We start from the raw sequence: 18,585 nt of genomic DNA, 5'->3' as shown, positions 1-18,585 counted from the left end.
GGCAGTGGAGTTATCCGAGAGCATGAGAAAAATCTATGAACTTTATAAACCAGTCTTACAAGCGTATATACAAGAATGTCAAATTAAACATGTTCCAATTGACCACAGCAAGAAAAATAACATATGCATATATGTGCATATGTGTATATACATACCTATATATGCATCTTAAAGCAAGAATTTTGCATGACCATTTCTACGTGATGCTGTCATCAAGTACTGAAAATATAAAATATTTTACTTTTACTTGTTTTACAATTAATTTTTTTTTAAGATTTTATTTATTTATTCATGAGACACCCAGAGAGAGAGAGACAGAGACACAGGCAGAGGGAGAAGCAAGCTCCATGCAGGATGCCCAATGTGGGACTCGATCCCAGGACTCCAGGGTCACACCCTGGGTCAAAGGCAGGCGCCAAACCGCTGTGCCACCCAGGTGTCCCTACAATTAATTTTTCTTATATCTCAAACCTTATCAATGCATTTTCAGTATTAATATGAGATGACTTTGTGAGAGAGAAAAGGAGAATTTACTACTTTTTCTTTCACTCTCCATCACCTAACCTGAATGTCAGAGCTGTGCCCCAGGAGTATAGTAGCATAACAGTCCCTTTTGCTGAACCATCTTTTCCTCCTCCTTGGCTCTCACAAGGCTGATGATTGCAGACCCCAGCCAGCAAAGGGCATGAGGGAAGTAGCCACAGGCCACAGCAGCATCATGAGTGGTCCTCAGGAATGTGGGTGACAACCCTCACAGAAGGCCGAAGGGAGTAAAAGCAGGGACGAATGACCTAGCACACACACCTTCTCCTTGTGGTCACAGCCTCCAGATTTTGCTTGGGAGACCAACCCACCTCTGTACTTCTGAAGTGACTTTATTCCAAAGCCCTAGAATTAAATCTCATCGTTCTGCTTTGAAGCGGTCAGGATGCTGTCTACCTGAGAATAAAGCCAAATTTGGGTAACACATTCGTAAAATGGACAAGGAGAACTAGTTCCTAGTGGCCTGGGTTAAGGTGTGGATCAATGAGTACCTGAAGCCATCTCCTCACTAACTATTGTGTTATGGATACACAATAGTGTAGGCCAATAAATTCCCTTGTGCCACTTAACCTAGTTGGATGCTCTGGCACTTGCAACTGAAAGGATCCTGATTCCAACACTATGAAATTTAAGCTGTCCACACACCCCTGGCTCACTTGTAAGTTATCCTTTGGGGTCATTCAGTATCTTTACCCCTACTCACATACAGAATGCTTCTCCTTTACACTGGACGGGGGAGGGAGTGGAGGCAGAAGTGGGGCAAGATTTGGAGCAGTGACACTTCCCCGAAACTGCCTCTGCTTATCTCCTCCTTCCCTAGCATGATGACGTTGAGTATCTTGGGGCTGGGAAGGGGGCCCTGGCACCACTGTGTCAACAATGCAGCGGGTGACTTCCCTCTGGTCACACTACAGCACCCTCTGCGTCCTCATCACCCCATTTCCAGAAGAGTGTAATGGAAGCATTTCATGTGTAAATTACATTAAAAACCAGAGAATATCTTCCAGCCACAGTGAAAATAAATTCAACAAATTATTCAAATTTATAGTAATTATCATTGCACAGCTCAGCAGCTTTACCTTAAAAATACTGGCTATAAGTGGTTACAAGTAAGGTGGAATCAATTTAGTATTCATAAAAAGCCTAGTACATTTCCTTAATAGGAATTATATTGTATTTTTGATCTTACAGTTTTTTCCCTCTATATTTGCAAGTTCCCACCTAATTTTAACCTATTAGCAACATTAAGGACATGTAATGTGTGTCATAACCATTAACAATGCTTGTGATAAACATTAGATAGAGTTTACTCATTTCTCTGAAAAATTCAATAGACTTCTTTCTGTTTTCACAGAATTGCTTATAATCCTCCACCCTGGGGCAGAGGACTGGGGGAGGGCACGGTGGGGGGGGGTGGCGGGGGAGGAGGAGAGGAAGTATTAAAAAGAAATTTTAAAAAACACCTATGTTAGATGGAAAGAAGATATACTTTACTTTGGGGAGCCTGTGGGACTATTCCTTTAAGTAGACCTAATTATGATTGGGATTTGTTTGACTTTGGGTTAATCACCCACAGTTACTGCAACCTAGGCAAGCCCCAGTTATAAATTAATGATGGGGTCTGCAGAGAGAGGAGACATTCCTGAGCGTAGACCTAATGGAGCAGCATGCCCTGAGGACCAGTCAGAGGAAAGATGCCACTCGGGTATATAGGATCTGTATTTAATTTGCCTTTCCTGCAGTTGGTCTATTTCTATAGTTATTCTGCACTGTTCCTCTTGCACTCCGGGATCTCCTCGGGCTGCCACCCCTCTGCCCATCTCGGATGGGCATTCCACCAATGGTGGTGGGAAGGCCACAAGCTTGGCACTTTTTCTAAGGTGCCAAATAAATTCAGAAGGAATTATTTTAGACAATAGTGTTCTGTGTTTTGTGTTTTGTTTGTCTCTTAAACACTACTATATTTCAGCAGGGCTTCCTGAAATAGAATGTGATCACCAAGGATCGTATCACTCTTGCTTTTTTGTTGGGCTTGGAGACAAGGACATTTTTGCAGCAGTAAAGTGAGAACAGAAGTTGGCTGTTTTCCTTAGAAGCAAGAAAGGCCTTTCCCAGGACTTTCTTGGTACATCACTTTGTGGCGCAAAATTGGCAGTATGACCTCTGTGTTAATAAGAAAATACTAGATTCACGTGTTATTATCTGACAGTAGGTTAATGTGAAAAATACTGTATTATGAAAAATGTATTTCACAATATTCTAACAGATGCTGCTAGTATAATGGCCTAATGTAGCAAATGCACCAAATGTGCTTGAGCATGTTTTTGACACTATTTTCATAAGTGATGATATATCCTAATTGAAACTTACTAAAATTATGTTTTCTCCTCCAACTGTCATGAAAACATACCAAACTATGTGTTTTGTATACCCATGATTTAGGAATATAAGATGTATATTCCTTTTGGCTTTCTCCTCTGTAATTGAGAGTTAGATTTGAAAATATGAGATGTTATCCCTCTGAATACTTGTCCAGTGAGTCAATTCAGTTCCCAGGTATGCATTTATTCTCCTTAACCACTTGTACAGCCAACAGTAGACTCGAAGATTTGTAGAAAACATTTTTAGATTTTTTTTTAATCTGAAAAATCTACATCTAAAATGTTTTAGATCTAAAAACCCATTATAGAAAATAGTGTTATCTTTTTTTTTTTTTTTTTGAACTCGTGGAGTTAATTCCCTTAGGAATCTTCAAAGAAAGTTCTAAATATGTATTTTTATCACCACACATTAACTTGTGTATATATTGTGTCCTTGTATTGCATAATTCTTTCATTAAGCCTTTTATCTTTTGAAATCCAGTGTGCATTAGAAAAGTATGAAAAACAGGGCAGCCTGGGTGGCTCCGTGGTTTAGCGCCGCCTTCAGCCCAGAGCGTGATCCTGGAGACCCGGGATCGGGTCCCACGTCGGGCTCCCTGCATGGAGCCTGCTTCTCCCTCTGCCTGTGTCTCTGCCTGTCTCTCTGTGTGTTCTCATGAATAAATAAATAAAATCTTTAAAACAAAAAAAAGAAAAAGTATGAAAAACAGAAATGTACAACCCATGTAATTTCAATCCAGGTCAAGAAATAAAACATGACCAATACCCCCAGATACCCCCCTCATGCCCTTCCCAATCACTGTATCTTCTCTCCCTCATCCCTAGACTTAATCAGAATTTTGACTTTTACACTAATCAACTTTCTTGATTGATTTATACTTTCACCACCTATTTATGCATTTGAAATACTATGGTTAAGTTTTGTCTGGTCTTTGATTTTTGGGTTTTTTTTGTTGGGGTTGCTGTCCTTGAAATTTAAATAAATGGAGTTAATACAACGAAGTATCCTTTTAGGTCCAACATTTTTTACTCGAAGTCATGTTTGTAAATGTAGTTATAATTAGTTTTCATTGCTGTATAGCATATACAGTATCATTGCTGTACTGTATGAACTCACCACAAATTATCCATTCTGCTGTTTGGGGCTCTTGTGAATAATACTGCTGTGGACATTCTTTTGTATGTCTTTTGACAAACGCACAAATTTCTGATGGGTATATACTGACAGGTCATAAGGTATGTGTATTTTTAACATTTTTTAAAGCCGTATTACTCTGCTACCAGAGGGATCATGCAAGTTCCCATTATTCTGTGTCCTCACCACACTACTGTTTTAGCCTGTTTGTTGTGTAGTGATACCTCTTGGTTTTAATTTCCATTTCCCTGATTACTAATAAAGTTAAACAACCTTTCATATATCTATTGGCTGCTCTTCTGTGAAATTGCTGGTTCAAATATCTCGCTCTTTTTATATTGTGTTGTCTTTTTCTTATTTGATTTATAAGTGTTCTTTATGTATCCTGGATTTGAGCTGATTGTGCACTATAATGTGTTGTACACGTCTCTCACACCCAGTTGTTTGCCTTTTCACCATCCTAAACGTTTCTGCTGAAGCTCAGAAATTCTTAATTTTAATGTTTTCAGGTTCACCAAGTTTTTCCTTTATGATTAATGCTTTTCTGTCCTCTTTAGAAATTCTTTCCCTACCCTGAGATTGTGAATATAATCCCTTATGTTAACATACACCTCTATCATTTTGCTTTTTATTATTTAGATTCAGAATTGACTTTGTTATGTTTTGAGGTAGGGGTTAACTTTCATTTATTTCTGGTTGGATAACCAACCAGTTGTCTCAGCACTATTCATTAAAAAGTTGATACTTTTCCCACTGCTTTGTAGTTCCACCCATGTTATAAATTAAGGGTCTGTGTGTATCAAGGTTAATTTGTAGGCTTTCTGTTCTGTTAGTGTATTTTACATTGTTTTTATCACATCTTAAATAATGCAGCTTTATGATAAATTTTGATACTCAGTAGAGCAGTGCATTCTACTGTTATTTTATTTTATTTTATTTTATTTTATTTTATTTTATTTTATTCTATTTTATGGTGGTAAAAACATTTAATGTGATGTCTTGTGCTTTAACAAATGTTTAAGTGTACAATACAATATTGTTAATTAGAGGCACTACATGGTACAGCAGACCTCTAGAACTGATTCGTCTAACATAACTGTAACTATACTCATTGAACAGTATCTCCCCATTTTCCGCTACCCCCACCCTTTGGCAACCAATATTCTGCTCTGTGCTTCTGTGAGTGTGGCTATTTTAGATATCTCATATAAGTGGAATCATTCAGTATTTGTCTGTGCCTGGCTTATTTCACTCAGCATCACGTCCTCCAGGTTCATCCATATTGTCACATATGGCAGGATTTCCTTCTTTTTCTAAGGCTAAATAATACTGTGTTGTATGTATAGACCATGAGCACTTCAGGATTCGCTTGTCAAGCTCCACAAAGAAATCTGTTGAGATTCTGACTGTTATTCTATTTAATCTATAGGTCAATTTGGAGAGAATATTACAAAATTGGGCTTTCTAGGGATGCCTGAAGGCAGCTCAGGGCTTGATCCCAGAGTCCCGGGATTGAGTTCCACATCAGGCTCTTTGCATGGAGCCCGCTTCTCCCTCTGCCTGTGTCTCTGCCTCTCTCTGTCTGCCATGAATAAATAAATAAAATATTTTAAAAATTAAAGAAATAATAAAAACAAAAAACAAAATTGGGCTTTCTAATACATTACCATAGTATTTCTGTGTAGCACTTCTCAGTTTGCCTCTATCCAAAGTGTAGAGACCTCACATATCATTGTACATTTATTCTTAGATATTTTATATCTTATGCTCTAATAAATGCTAATTTAAAAATTTTTAAGAAAATTTAAAAAAAATTTTTTTCAATTTTTATTTTAAAAAATAAAGTCCCACACCCAGTGTGGGACTTGAACTCATGATCCTGAGACCAGGAGTCACACACTTGACCGACTGAGCCAACAAGACACCCCAAATGCTATTTTTGAATAAATTTTATTTTCAGATTTGCTGGTATATAGCAATGTATGGAATTAAAATATTTACCTTTTCATGCAATTGTAATTCATCTATGAACTTGTTTAGATTTCTTTTGTACATAATTACATAATCTGCACATAAGGACAGTTTTATCTGCTTCCTTCCTTTCCAAATCATTATACATTTTGTTTTGTTTTACTTTATTTTATTGTGTTTAGTAAGGCTAGGACCTTCACCAGCTAGAATCTCCACTACAGTGTTGACTAGATTTGGCACCATTGTCACATCCCCAATTTCAAAGGGGGAACATTCAAAAAATTTCAATTGAGTACGATGTTACATTTTGCTAGATTTGGTTTGCCAATCATTTATTTAGGGTTTTAAATCTAAGTTCATGAATGAGAAAATTCTGTAATTTTATTTTTTTATAATGTCCTTGTCAGGCTTTGGCTTTAAGGTTTTGCTAGATTCTTAAACTGGAGAGTGTTTGTGTTTCCCCTCTTTCCCTGCTATCTAGAAGAGCTTTCATAAGACTTCCAGTATTCATTAGAACTCACTAGTGAAGCCCTCTAGCTAAAGTTTTTTAGTTTTGTTTTTTGTTTGTTTTGGAAGGTTTTTAATTATAAATTCAATCTCTTCAGTAACACTATTCAGATATTCTATTTCTTCTTGTGTGCATATTGGTTAGTTACAGTTTTCTAGGAATCTGTCCATTTCATCAGAATTTCAAATTTGTTGGAAGAAAGTTGTTTTTACTATCCTTTTTTGTTTTCGTGGTCTATAGCATATGTAGTGATGTCTCCTTTTTCATTCCTGATATTCGTTATTCGTGCCTTCTCTCTTTCTTCTTAAATTAGACTCTCTAACATTTATCTATTTTTATTACTCTTTTCAGATAACTTGTTTTCATTATCATTTAGTTACCATGGGTTATTTCCAAATATATAGGGACTTTCTTCTTTACTAAAAGGTAGTTTTGATTTCTAGCTGATTAAAAGACCTATTCTGAATGATTTCTGCCATTTGAAAATCCTTGCTATTTGCTTTATTTTTGTAAATTTGTGAAAATAACACTGCATGTCTGAGAAGATGTATATTTCATAGTTGTGGGGTATGGTGTTCTACAATTACCATTAGGTCAGTTTTGCTTATTGTGGTAGTCAAATCTTCTGCATATTTACTGTAATTGTCTGTTTGTTTGGTCAGTTGCTAAAAGAAAGTATGCTAAAATCATCCCCAGTGGTTGTAGATTTGCCTGTTTCTCTTTCTACTTCTGGCAATTTCTGCTTTCTATATTTTGAGCCCCTGTTACTAAATACATGCAAATTTGGACCTATTTTATCTTCCTGGTAAGTTGCAAGTTCAAATTGAGTTTTTACCTCTTCATCTCTAGTAATGGTTATTGCCTTAAAGCTAACCTTGAGTGTTACTAATGTAGCTACAATTTTCTTGTGGTTATTAATTGTATGATAACTTCCCACCTTTTCAACTTTCTATTTCTCAGTGTTTTACATATATTGATTTATAAATAGCAGATAGTTTTTTCTTGTTTATTTAATCAAAGCTTACCAATCTTTGTCATTAAAGATACAGTTAAGACATTTACACTTATTGTATTAGAGTCTAAGTCTGTGTCAGTCTTTAAAAGTAAGTCTTTAAATGACAATTTTTCACATTCCAAAAATAGTTCATTAACACCTATGAGTTTAAGAAATTTATCCTCTCTGACTTGTATATAAATGTGTAGGGATTTACATAACCTTCTCATGTCCTGTTATTTCTTTGACTGCTATAGAATGAAAAGAAATCCAGGGACTAACGTACACTAAGAACAACATATCTAATCTAGAGTTTTGGGAATTTCGCTTGCAGCTCTTGTCTTTGTGATTTACCTAATTCTAATAACACAGCATTAACGATGTATCTCTTAAAATATCTTTTTTACAAAACACTATAAAGATTTCATTCTTGATTACAGGGCTGTGACTCCCAAATGAGCGTGTCAGAAATGTCCTGTAGTGAAAGTACATCCTCATGTCAGTCTCTTGAACATGGCTCAGTTCCAGAAATTCTCATTGGCCTGCTTTATAATGCCACAACTGGAAGACTATCCGCAGAAGTGATAAAAGGCAGCCACTTCAAAAACTTGGCAGCAAACAGACCACCCAGTGAGTGAAAAAAAAAAATTTTTTTAATTCCTATGTTTTCTGCACTTGTGGGACTCTCAGTGTTAGGGACCTCAATACTATCATTTAGTCTTAACCGATCAAAATGAAATGGTATAATCATCAGCTAATCTGTTTCATGTTTTCTATTCCCAGTCATTTGGGAAGTAGACAAATTTGAAATTCAAAATATTAATTGTAAGATGACAAGACTTTTAATTTTTCATAGTGTCTGCCAAATAAATTATCCCTATCAGAGCCATTATCTTCCAATGCTAGAAAAAGTTAAAGGGTTTTTTAAAGTTAGTAGTATTCCACAGATATGGTCAAGAATATGTATGGCTATTGGTGTCAGCTGAAGAATGATGTTACGTTTTCTGTCTGTATGCAGTACTATGAACTAATGTTAATATTTCTGTATTTTTTTCTCTTTTCTCCATTAAGATAATTTAAGAAGAAACTATTTCTTCACGCTTTTCCTCCTTTAATATTATACATCAGTACTGCCAGCAGAGTCTTTTCTTAAATAGCTTGGCTTTTCCTTTACCAGGACAAACAAAATAAGGAATAGTTTGACATTTCCCCTAGATGCGAGAAAAGAGTGAGATGGTAAATCTGTGCCCTGGTCTATATGCCTGTCACTCCTCTCTCCTTATCTCTCTTCCTGCTCATGGAGGTGGGGCCGGATTATGGGAGTGCAGAGAGATTGTCACTCAGTAGACCGCAACACTGTTGGTCAGTATCTAAAGAAATAAGCTGGGAATGTAGCAACTTCTTTATACGTCTCTGAAATTAAAGATGTTAGTGCCCAAACTAAAGAGTTGAAAGGAAACCTTGCATAGTAGTAGTGGCCACCTTAAATTTGCTTAAAGATTTCTCTTAAGGCCATCTTTTTACTCTGAGTCTCCAATAATTATTGAATGAAGGGAAACTTCTTCCACCCTTGAATTAAATTATTTACCTCCAAATATCCTCAACATTGTCTTTTTAATTCAAGTGAAAAGTCACAAAAATATATTTGGTTTTCCCTAAGTAATATTGGAAACCATGATTCTTACAGATATCATAGAGTGTATCTATTCCTGAATTCAAAGTCAGAAGGCCAAAATTATGTTTATCTTTCTACCCTTGGATGAGTAACTCCCCTAAGTCTGTTTTCTCATAAGTCAAATTAAGGTTGTGACTGTGAGACTCCAATCAGATAAAGATGCATAAAAGAAAGATGGACTTATTATTGTCCCCTTTCTCCTTTCAGAAGGAAGAATTCAGAGGGAGGAAAAAACCAATTCAATTATTAGAATAAGCAGCTTTGGAAGTGGGACCTGGGTTCTCTTTATTGGTACATAGAATGCAAACTCAAATGACCTGGGAAGTAACTTCAATGAATAAACTTGGCAGGTGAAAGATAAAGAGTGTGGGGAGGCATGTGACAAGTGCATACCCTGCCTCAAGACATTCAGATTCGAAACTTTTGAACACTATAACAGATAAACAAAATATCTTGTGGGGATACATCCTGCCAACAGCTATCAGTTTGCCATTCCTGCTTTAGCTAGTGGTTTAATTTTTTGACAAATATTTAACTTGAGATGCTAAAAAAAAAAAATAGCAGAATGGAATGATTTGTTTGCCTTCCTGTCTTTGCTTGTACCCACTCTGATAGAAACAGAAAGCAGAACTAAAATGAAGGGAAGGGGCAGTGGAGGCAGAGTGAATAATAAACAGGTTGAGAGATTAGCATCCACAAGACTTCGAGCAGGTGTTTTCAGGTTAAAGAGTAAGTCAGAGCAATTTCCCTTATTTTAGAATTAGATCTTCAATATCAGGGTCGTTAATGGTGTTAGCTGGGAGGCAGCTTGTAGGTAAATATAAGTCGACATTAAAATTAATTGTATGAAGTGGAGTATTTATAAAGTAAAATATAATGCAGTTTCATCAATCTGTCTTAAGCTATATATATTCTATGAGATTGTTCTAGGCCTTGAACTGTGTTACTGACTAAATAATCCAAACAAACAATGGGAACATGCCAGAGCAAAAATTTAGATAGTCCTATTTTATTTTGTTTAACTTAATTTTATCTTACATTGAAAAGTAATGGAAGTGTTTGAAATCCTTAATATTGCATGGATAAACTTCAGTACTTCGCATAATAGTAATCCTGTGATAACTTTTATTCAGTCTTTTATAGTCTGATAATTTGCATGATTCTATGTTCAATGTGCTTTAGACCAAGAAGATATCATTATAAAGATGTTCCCCCTTTAAAACAGTGTAATTTTTGTCTTAAGATTACACAATGACCTTAAAAATTCTCATTCCATGAAATTTACCCAACACCCCTTTTGTTCAACCCCCCTACCTGAATTAAAATGCTAAAGTTTTGTGTTCTTCCACTCCAGTGAACAGTGTTTCCTCTTTAATTCTAACCTTTGACCCTCTTTCACCCAACAATTGACATCTGGTCATTATTTCTTTTACTGCTTTCCACCCCCTGTTGTCAGATGGACTGTTCTGTTGTCTAAAACACTTGATAGGTGGACAGGTTTATATAATCCGAGGTGAGTTCCTGTAGAGGCTAATTGGATGTTGTCTTTTCATGCAAAAACAAAATACCCTAAAACTTGCCAGCAGTGAAGCTGTCCACCATGTTGGTTTCCAAAAAAAAAATGCACATTTATTATCTGTGGTACTTTAAATAAAACTAACTTAGAATTTATCTCTGATTATGGATGATGGTATACAGAGTACGTATAAAATAAGCAAAACTTTTTAAATTAAAGGTTTTATTTTTCATTTATTGTATTTTGATTCATACAATAGATATTTCATGAGAAATATTGCAATTTTCATTAAAATTAATTGAAATTTTGATATGAAGTACACATGATGGATCACCATGCTGAAGATCATTTGCATGAGTCTAAAGAACTTGAAAACACAGTTGTTTGAAGAGAGGGTTTATCTCCCAAATAATCAGCCAATGAACTGTTATGTTTCACTTTGTACACTAAACATCACATCAATTTTTTTTGTAACTCATGAAAATAGTTAAGAATACCATACTTTTAAACTTCACATTAAATTCTGCCAAAAAAGAATCCTACAGTATTTATTTTAACTATCCAAAAAGCACATTAAATGTACTCTTGCATGAAATCAGGAGAAAGTTTTACTTGATTTGCTAAACTTTGAGCCCTTAATGCATTTGGCTTCATTTTGGCCCTTTTAAATGTTTTTAAAATATATTTAAAAACCACATCCATGCAGAGATTTTTTTGACATTTCATCCTAAGCTGTTTTGATGTCATCTTTGCATTCTTGTCTTCTTTTCCTCTTTACCATTTGCCTTCATTTCTATTTGTTTGTTTATTCTTATTCTCTGAAAACACAGTGGAATGCTTGACAGTGTTGTGGCTAATTGAGCTTGCTAAGTGTTTATTAATGCTATGACGTCCTGCTTAGTGAAGCTAAATGGGGATGGGCTTGGCGGGGGTGGGGGTGGGGGGAAGGATTGAGGGTGGGAGGGTGGAGGAAGGATTATGAGGTATACCTTTCAATTCTAACTGTAATGCAGAAATAGTGAAGTTGAGATATTATAACCCACAGAAGATTTTATAAGCATCTACATCAAAATGGAATTCGTTGAATTTCCATTAAACATGGTATACACCATATCCTTATAAAGTATGAATACTTCATGTTCTCAGCAAATGTCACAAGAAAGGTGTTTTGAGTTTGTTTCAAATGATATTTGTGGTATGTTGTTTTGTTTTGTTTTTTTCTGTAGATACGTATGTTAAATTAACTCTCCTGAATTCCATGGGTCAAGAGATGTCCAAATGCAAGACATCCATCCGCAGAGGGCAGCCTAATCCAGTATACAAGGAGACTTTTGTTTTTCAAGTGGCCCTATTTCAACTTTCTGATGTGACACTCATACTGTCTGTGTATAACAAACGCAGCATGAAAAGAAAAGAGATGATAGGCTGGATTTCCTTAGGTCTGAACAGCTCTGGAGAAGAGGAGCTCAATCACTGGACTGAAATGAAAGAGTCGAAAGGACAGCAAGTGTGTAGATGGCATGCGTTACTAGAGTCATGATGAATAGGATAAACGAGCAATTACAATCCAAGGCAGCATTATCTCTGATTGCAGCGTTACTGTTTTTACCTAGTCACCATTAGAAGAGCTGTTCTTTGAAGCCTCATCCTCAACATTCTACCAGAATGCTTTAAGTTCTGTGGAAAGAACATCTAATATTGACACAAATGAAGAAAAGATGTGTCTCTGGTAGAGCTTGTTTGGGAAATGAGACACTTGCATCATCATTGTTAACAGTCCTCCAGAGTTTTAAGAGCATGCTTTTTGTTTGAAGTTAATTTTACTTTAAAAGCAGAAGAGCCAGTCATTTCATGAAAAAAAAAAAAAAACTATAAGTGATTTTTTTTTTAATTAGAATTTTTAGTTGCAACACTGTTTTAGGATTGTCCTGTTAACCAGGAAACTTGTATTTTGACTGGCTCATCCTGGTGTTGGAAATGTTCCTTAATCTGAAAAAGTAGGTCTCAGCTCTATCATGGGGCATATCCGATGGTGAGGGGTTTCAATTACATAGAAAATTGTTTTATTTCAGACATTTTTCCCTCTGTGCACTTAGATTCATTGTGCCTCGGTTCTTCTCAACAGCACTAAATCTCAAGTGCAAGCAAGTATTCATTTTCATAAAGGAATTTTTTTATATGTTATTTAAAAAAAAAAAAAGCTCATTTCTTCATTTGCCTCTGCTTTTGCCTGATCCAAAGAGACCCAGTCACTGGACTGGTCCCTTGCAAGTCTTTTAGACAGGTTGTACTGTAGAACTACGTAACTTTCTGTTGAAAGCACTTCCTGTATTCTTGTATTCCAATGTAGGAAGCTAATAGAGCAGGACTTTACTTTAAAATTTCTTTCAACAATTGACTCTTTAAAAATTGTAGTAATGTGAAAATACATTTTTTTTACGAACTAATACAGTAGATAAGCCGTTGAGAATTGAAAACCGTTCAAGTTAAAGAAAATGTTAATTATCTGCTCTGAGAATGGAGTGACCAACACTGCATAAAGCAGGTAGCGTTCCAGTAAGAAACTGTTCTCTCTCTAACTCTTCTTCACTCTTACTTCGATTTGTACTTGTGATCTAAAGACTCTCCAGTTCTCAGTTTCAATCAGAACATCATGTTAAAAACAGTTCTGAGATTCCTTATGAAATTTCTAGTGACCTGTGACTAGATTTTATGAAATTTACAGATACGTTCTTCAACGTGACGTCATCCTGTGCCTTTCATGTAAGTTACATTTGCTCATACAGCTTGAAAGTTGTATTTGCAAAATTAGGCCTTCGATTTTTATAAATGTAAAGATTCCTCAGAACAATGTCACAGATCTTTATTTCCTCTGAAGTATGTAAAAGTTGTATAATGTGCTAATTTTTTTAAATGGCAAGGCATTTTCATTTGTTGTTTTTATATTTAGGAACTCTAATTAATCAGGAATATTATAAGCTGTTTTCTTTTTAATTTAGCTTCTTACCCAGTATATAATTTTGTGCATATACTTTATTAAATAGAATATGTTTCGTATATATGAAAACTATTTTCTTTCTTTCTTTCTAATTTCTAATTAAACTAGACAAAAATATACTATTTACCAGTTATTAAAAAGCAGCATACCATTATTGTTCCTAGTCCCCACTAAGCACTATATATTATTGTAAGCTGAGGACTTGTTATTGCCACAATAACAAAACCATGCATAAACATTATTACTTCAGCTTGGCTGTACTGAAAGGCCTTAAAAGAAATCCAAAAAGACAGTGAACTCCTAATATTTTTTAGTTTAAAAAATGGCAGCTCTATGCACTCATATACATGAATTATAAGATAAAATACAAATGCTATCTTGGGTGACATGAGGTTTAAGAATGTATGTTATAAAGTTGCATTAAAGAGGAAAACCCATTATTTTATTGTTACACTAATGAGCTTTTTCCAGGGTTGCTTTTTTTAAATAAATGAGTTAAGTTATAAAGTTAGAATGTGCATCAAATGGTGAAATATCTCGTGTATGTAGCTTCAGCAACAGTAGGGAAAGGGATTTGAAGAGAGTAGGGTGTAGGCCCCAGTGAGAAATTTTATTTAAGCATTTAATGCTACCGGGATCTTTTCTGCCTTTGAAACAACTGACTGCATTGCTAAGAACTGGGATCTGCTAATGGAAAGGGTTAGTCTCATTTGTAGCTGTAACAAAGCCTAATCAATAATTGAACACATTATGAGACCAGTGTGGTGCTTTCTCCTTCAGTGACAAGAAGACCTAACTAGCTATTATTTGCTACATCTGTCTTTCTTCAGCCTCTGCCCAGAACTATGTGTGTGCTTTTGATCTATCTTTACGGGGTTATCTGGTATAGATATCAATTCCAAAATGGCTTAATAATTAATTAACAATTTTAAAAGTTTTCAAAAAGGACCCTACCTCCACCCCAGCTGCCAAAGTCCTCAAAGATTATGAATTTCTATGTATGTGTATCTGTATACACCCACATGCCTACACACACATACACACACACACACTTTTAAAGGTGAAGGTGCCCTGGCTTTTTCAGATAAATAATTAGAAGACCATTTATTGAGTTTGTGGATTATTTTTCTCCTCTCTATATTTACTAGAAATTATATTTGGTTTGGGGTGCTATTTGCTGCCGTTCTCCTCTACACACAGCAAAATGTGTATCTTTTTATCGTGTGGATTGACACAACTTAGAGTAATTATTCTCCAAAATTTGTCTATTCTTTTAGAAAAAGATTAACTAGCTCTCGAGAGACCCACTTCACTCTACTGAATCTACTGTATAAGACAGCACTACTGCTCTTTTGTGTGCTCAAATTTGCATGGAAGCGTAAAGGCAAAATCTTACATCTCAGCAATTTGCAGCAAATCGGGACCCACCAGTGGGCAGCAGGTGCTGTTTCAGAAACTTGAGAAAGACAGCCCACTTTCTTATTGTTCTCTTAAAATCCCCTAAGTTTTATAATAAAATGAGATAGTCCAAATATGGCAAGTGACTGACGTTCACGGGAGCTTCCAAGCCTAGAATTATAGGCTCTGTCTGTCTCCCAAATGAGCTGCAAAATGTAGTTGTTTATTACTGCCCAGGAAACAAAATGTATTTCAGATCAGTAAAGAATTTGTTTAGTAGAATATCGTCTTACCTTTCAGAAGCTTTTTCTATACTCTTGTGTCTTCTGTACAGTCCACATTTTGTGTGAAATCTATTTATTTGCCTGTCTTCTTACTACACATTCAGTGGATTCTCAATAATGCTGTATTTAGTGACAAAAATAATAAATTGGACCACAATTTTAAAAAAGAAAAACCAGTAAGAAAATGTCAAAGCTACCTTGATTGGTATACACATGTTGAAGTTCAGGGCCTGGTAGGGTGGTTTCATCCAGCCTGGTGCAGAGAGATGCCCAGGGCTTCCTCTTAAATCATACTCTTGACACCATCATTACTTTCATTTACTTATCAAGTAAATCAGAAGCATAATCAATGATTGCAAAGTAAAACAGCACCCACGAGGGAAGAGGTCACAGGATTGAGGGTGGTAAGATGAAGGTGGAGACCAAATGATATTGTAGCTTTTTAAGTGAACTGAAAGCCTATTTGAAAGTATCAATTTTAGATGAAGTAAGAACAGTAGTCACCAACAAATTTTTCCCAGATATGAATAGAAATGACACAGACCTAGTCGCCTAAAATTGCGATTTGCCTGCATGGACTAGATGGGCAACTCATAGAGATTTTTCTCATCAATAGTCACTACATTATTTCACACTGATATCTATCACCCGGAAGGTTTTTTTTCAGTTCACAAACCATGGCCTATACCGGAGGTAGCCATCATTAACCCCACCAACTAAACTCAATATTTAGCAGAAAGTTAGATGCGCTATGAAACATTTTTTTTTAAATTAACTTTTAAAGCATCATCAGTTCCCACTAAAATGTATAATAATGATGGTGGTATCTGATATAATGTATTAAGGTCTAGCCTAATAATTTATTATTTTGTTTGATTCTCACAGCAGTGCTATGAAGTAAGTAATACTTTCAAGTTTTGTAGATGAAGAAACTGCAGCATAGAGATTAAGCAGAATTGCCCAAGGTCGTCCAGTAGGTAAATAGGAGACCCGGGATTAGAACCCAGGTATAAATTACTCTAAAACCTCTACTACATGTGTACTGCAGTGGCATCCCTCTTCACCAGTTACAAGAAAAGGAGTTAGGATAACATTGCACTCATCAGTCATCCCGCCCACTTTAACGGGACGGCAGAACTAGAAAAAGAGAAGGAAAAATCAGAGCTTGAGAAAGAGAAACACAAAAGATCAGGGATGTGTTTTCTCAGGATACAAATGGTACCTCTGTGTAATACTTTGTATATGACTTTGATTTACTCTACAAATTCAGCCTATACTTAAATTCTGGAAGTATGTTAACCAATTTGTTCTGCTCCTTGTCCACTTTTGGGAATCTAAGATATTTTAATTGTATATGATCACCTTTCTATGAAGTGGATATCCTGTGTCCTTCAGCAGGTATCTTGCCCATATCAGTCGTGAAAGGAAAGACTGTGTCTTCCTCTGTGATCTCATTATAATTTATTTGCTTCTTACATACCTTTTATCAAGGTTTTAACTGGATTACAGCTAATTTTATTACATGTCTTTCTCCCTTAATTTTAGTTAATGCCTTGTCTTATTATCTATATGTGCCCCTTTGCTCATAGTAGGCCTATAATAAATACTGAGTCGAACTTAATTTCCTATAGAAGAAATCAATAACACTGTTATATAGGTCTCAATTTTTTATGAATCCTATGTAATGCATGGATTTATTTATTCATTTATTTTACAAGAAGACCTACTATGAGTCAGGCATTGTTCTCAGTGCTACAGGTGTAGAGAGAGTATATTAGAGAGACAATCTTTTTCCCCTCATGGAGCTTACATTCTGAGCTAGGAAGACACTACAGAATGATACACATTTAGTGGACGGGTACAACATGGGATCAGAACAATCTTCCTGGGAGAAGATTACCCTTGAGTTGGATCTCCAAGAACAAACATAAGGAATATATTCTCCCCAGGGGCAAAATTTGAAACAACTATAGTGTGTCCCAAACTACAGTGTGTTTCAGAATCATTTTGAGAGCTTAATTTGTTTTCCAAAGCCCCACCTCCAGAGATGTTTCTTTCATCTGGTGTGGAGTGGAACCCATGAATCTACATCTTATTAAGCTTCCCAGAAAACTCTATCTGAGATACCTTGGTATAGAATATTGAGCTCATGATATATAATTCCTCATAGCAATGTTTCAGTGTCCATAGATTAAGTTTAAGTGTAATAGGGCTAAATAAGAGCGAGATTATGACTAGGATTAGTGCTCCTCGTATACTATTTGTGCTTCCTTAAAAAGAAAAATAACGAAAACATTAAAAGTGATATTTAATTATGAGTTCCTGTACATTCACATTCAACAGGACTTTTTCAAAGTGTTCCTTGGACTAATAAATTCTATTATGTTGGTTTTATGATTCCTGAAAATTACTTTGGATTATGGTTCACATATTCCCCCGGAAGCTGTCTTTACAGTGATAAATATAAGGCAAAGAGAGTCTGAGGAGTATTTGCCGATGATATCTTCGTCGGTATTCTCAGTGAAATTAGGCTGACCCCTAGGTAACTATAATAACCGTAGATGGTGGCATTGTTTATTGTGTATAGTAAGTTTTGTTGCCTTTTATCATCATCTTCAGTGGCTTCCCTGACCTCACACTCCTCACATGAACCCCCTTGCTGGCTTCTTCCCTAGCAGCACCAATGTTTCTGTCACCTCTTCTCTGATCTCTATTTCCTTGATTGTTTTTGCTTTCTTAGGATCTTTTATTTCAAATAGCAAATTAATACAGCAGCCTCACGCCTTCTTCTTTCTCTAAAAATAAATACTGTGTATACAGTTCATCTGAGTTTCTATCCTCCCTCATTTAAAATGCAGACATACCTTCTTCTCTGCTGTAATATTTCACATGAATATTTTTTACATTTGGAAAGATTTCCCCCCCAACAAAGATCTGTGATTAACCCACTGAAAAATGAGGTTATTTGAATATTTGAAATGATCTGATATGGAATTGGTCTGTTTTCATAACTGCTGCTGTGTTGTGGTGTTTGGTCTGGTTATAACCTGAGGTCTGGTTAGTGCAAGTTTAATGTGGAAGCATGTGACAGACTGGAATTATCAGCGTGTTATCAAAAACGAATCTTGCTCTTTTCTCTCCCTGCTTAGCCAGGTATGTTTCTTCTTACAGTCCTTCCTTTT

The 18,585-nt window shown here is 35.7% G+C and overlaps 1 protein-coding gene across 5 annotated transcripts in view; it reads left to right on the top strand.

Moving 5' to 3' along the window:
• The window catches only part of SYT14 (synaptotagmin 14), a 209,038-nt gene extending 191,243 nt beyond the window's left edge, over nt 1-17,795 (top strand). For 3 of the 5 annotated variants that reach the window (XM_072733347.1, XM_072733349.1, XM_072733350.1), the window contains 2 exons: nt 7,973-8,162; nt 11,950-16,549. In XM_072733347.1, the coding sequence (XP_072589448.1) occupies nt 7,973-8,162; nt 11,950-12,263 (504 nt within the window). In that variant the 3' untranslated portion in view covers nt 12,264-16,549. Of the gene's footprint in view, nt 1-7,972; nt 8,163-10,663; nt 10,721-11,949 lie in introns of all 5 variants that reach the window. The other 2 variants (XM_072733346.1, XM_072733348.1) reach the window with 1 other exon arrangement.
• Nucleotides 17,796-18,585: the final 790 nt, after the last annotated feature.

The sequence above is a fragment of the Vulpes vulpes genome, chromosome 13, assembly GCF_048418805.1.
Source record: "Vulpes vulpes isolate BD-2025 chromosome 13, VulVul3, whole genome shotgun sequence".
Classification (NCBI taxonomy): domain Eukaryota; kingdom Metazoa; phylum Chordata; class Mammalia; order Carnivora; family Canidae; genus Vulpes; species Vulpes vulpes.
The sequence above is the reverse complement of the archived record's forward strand: the minus strand, read 5'-3'. Positions and strand labels throughout refer to the sequence as shown.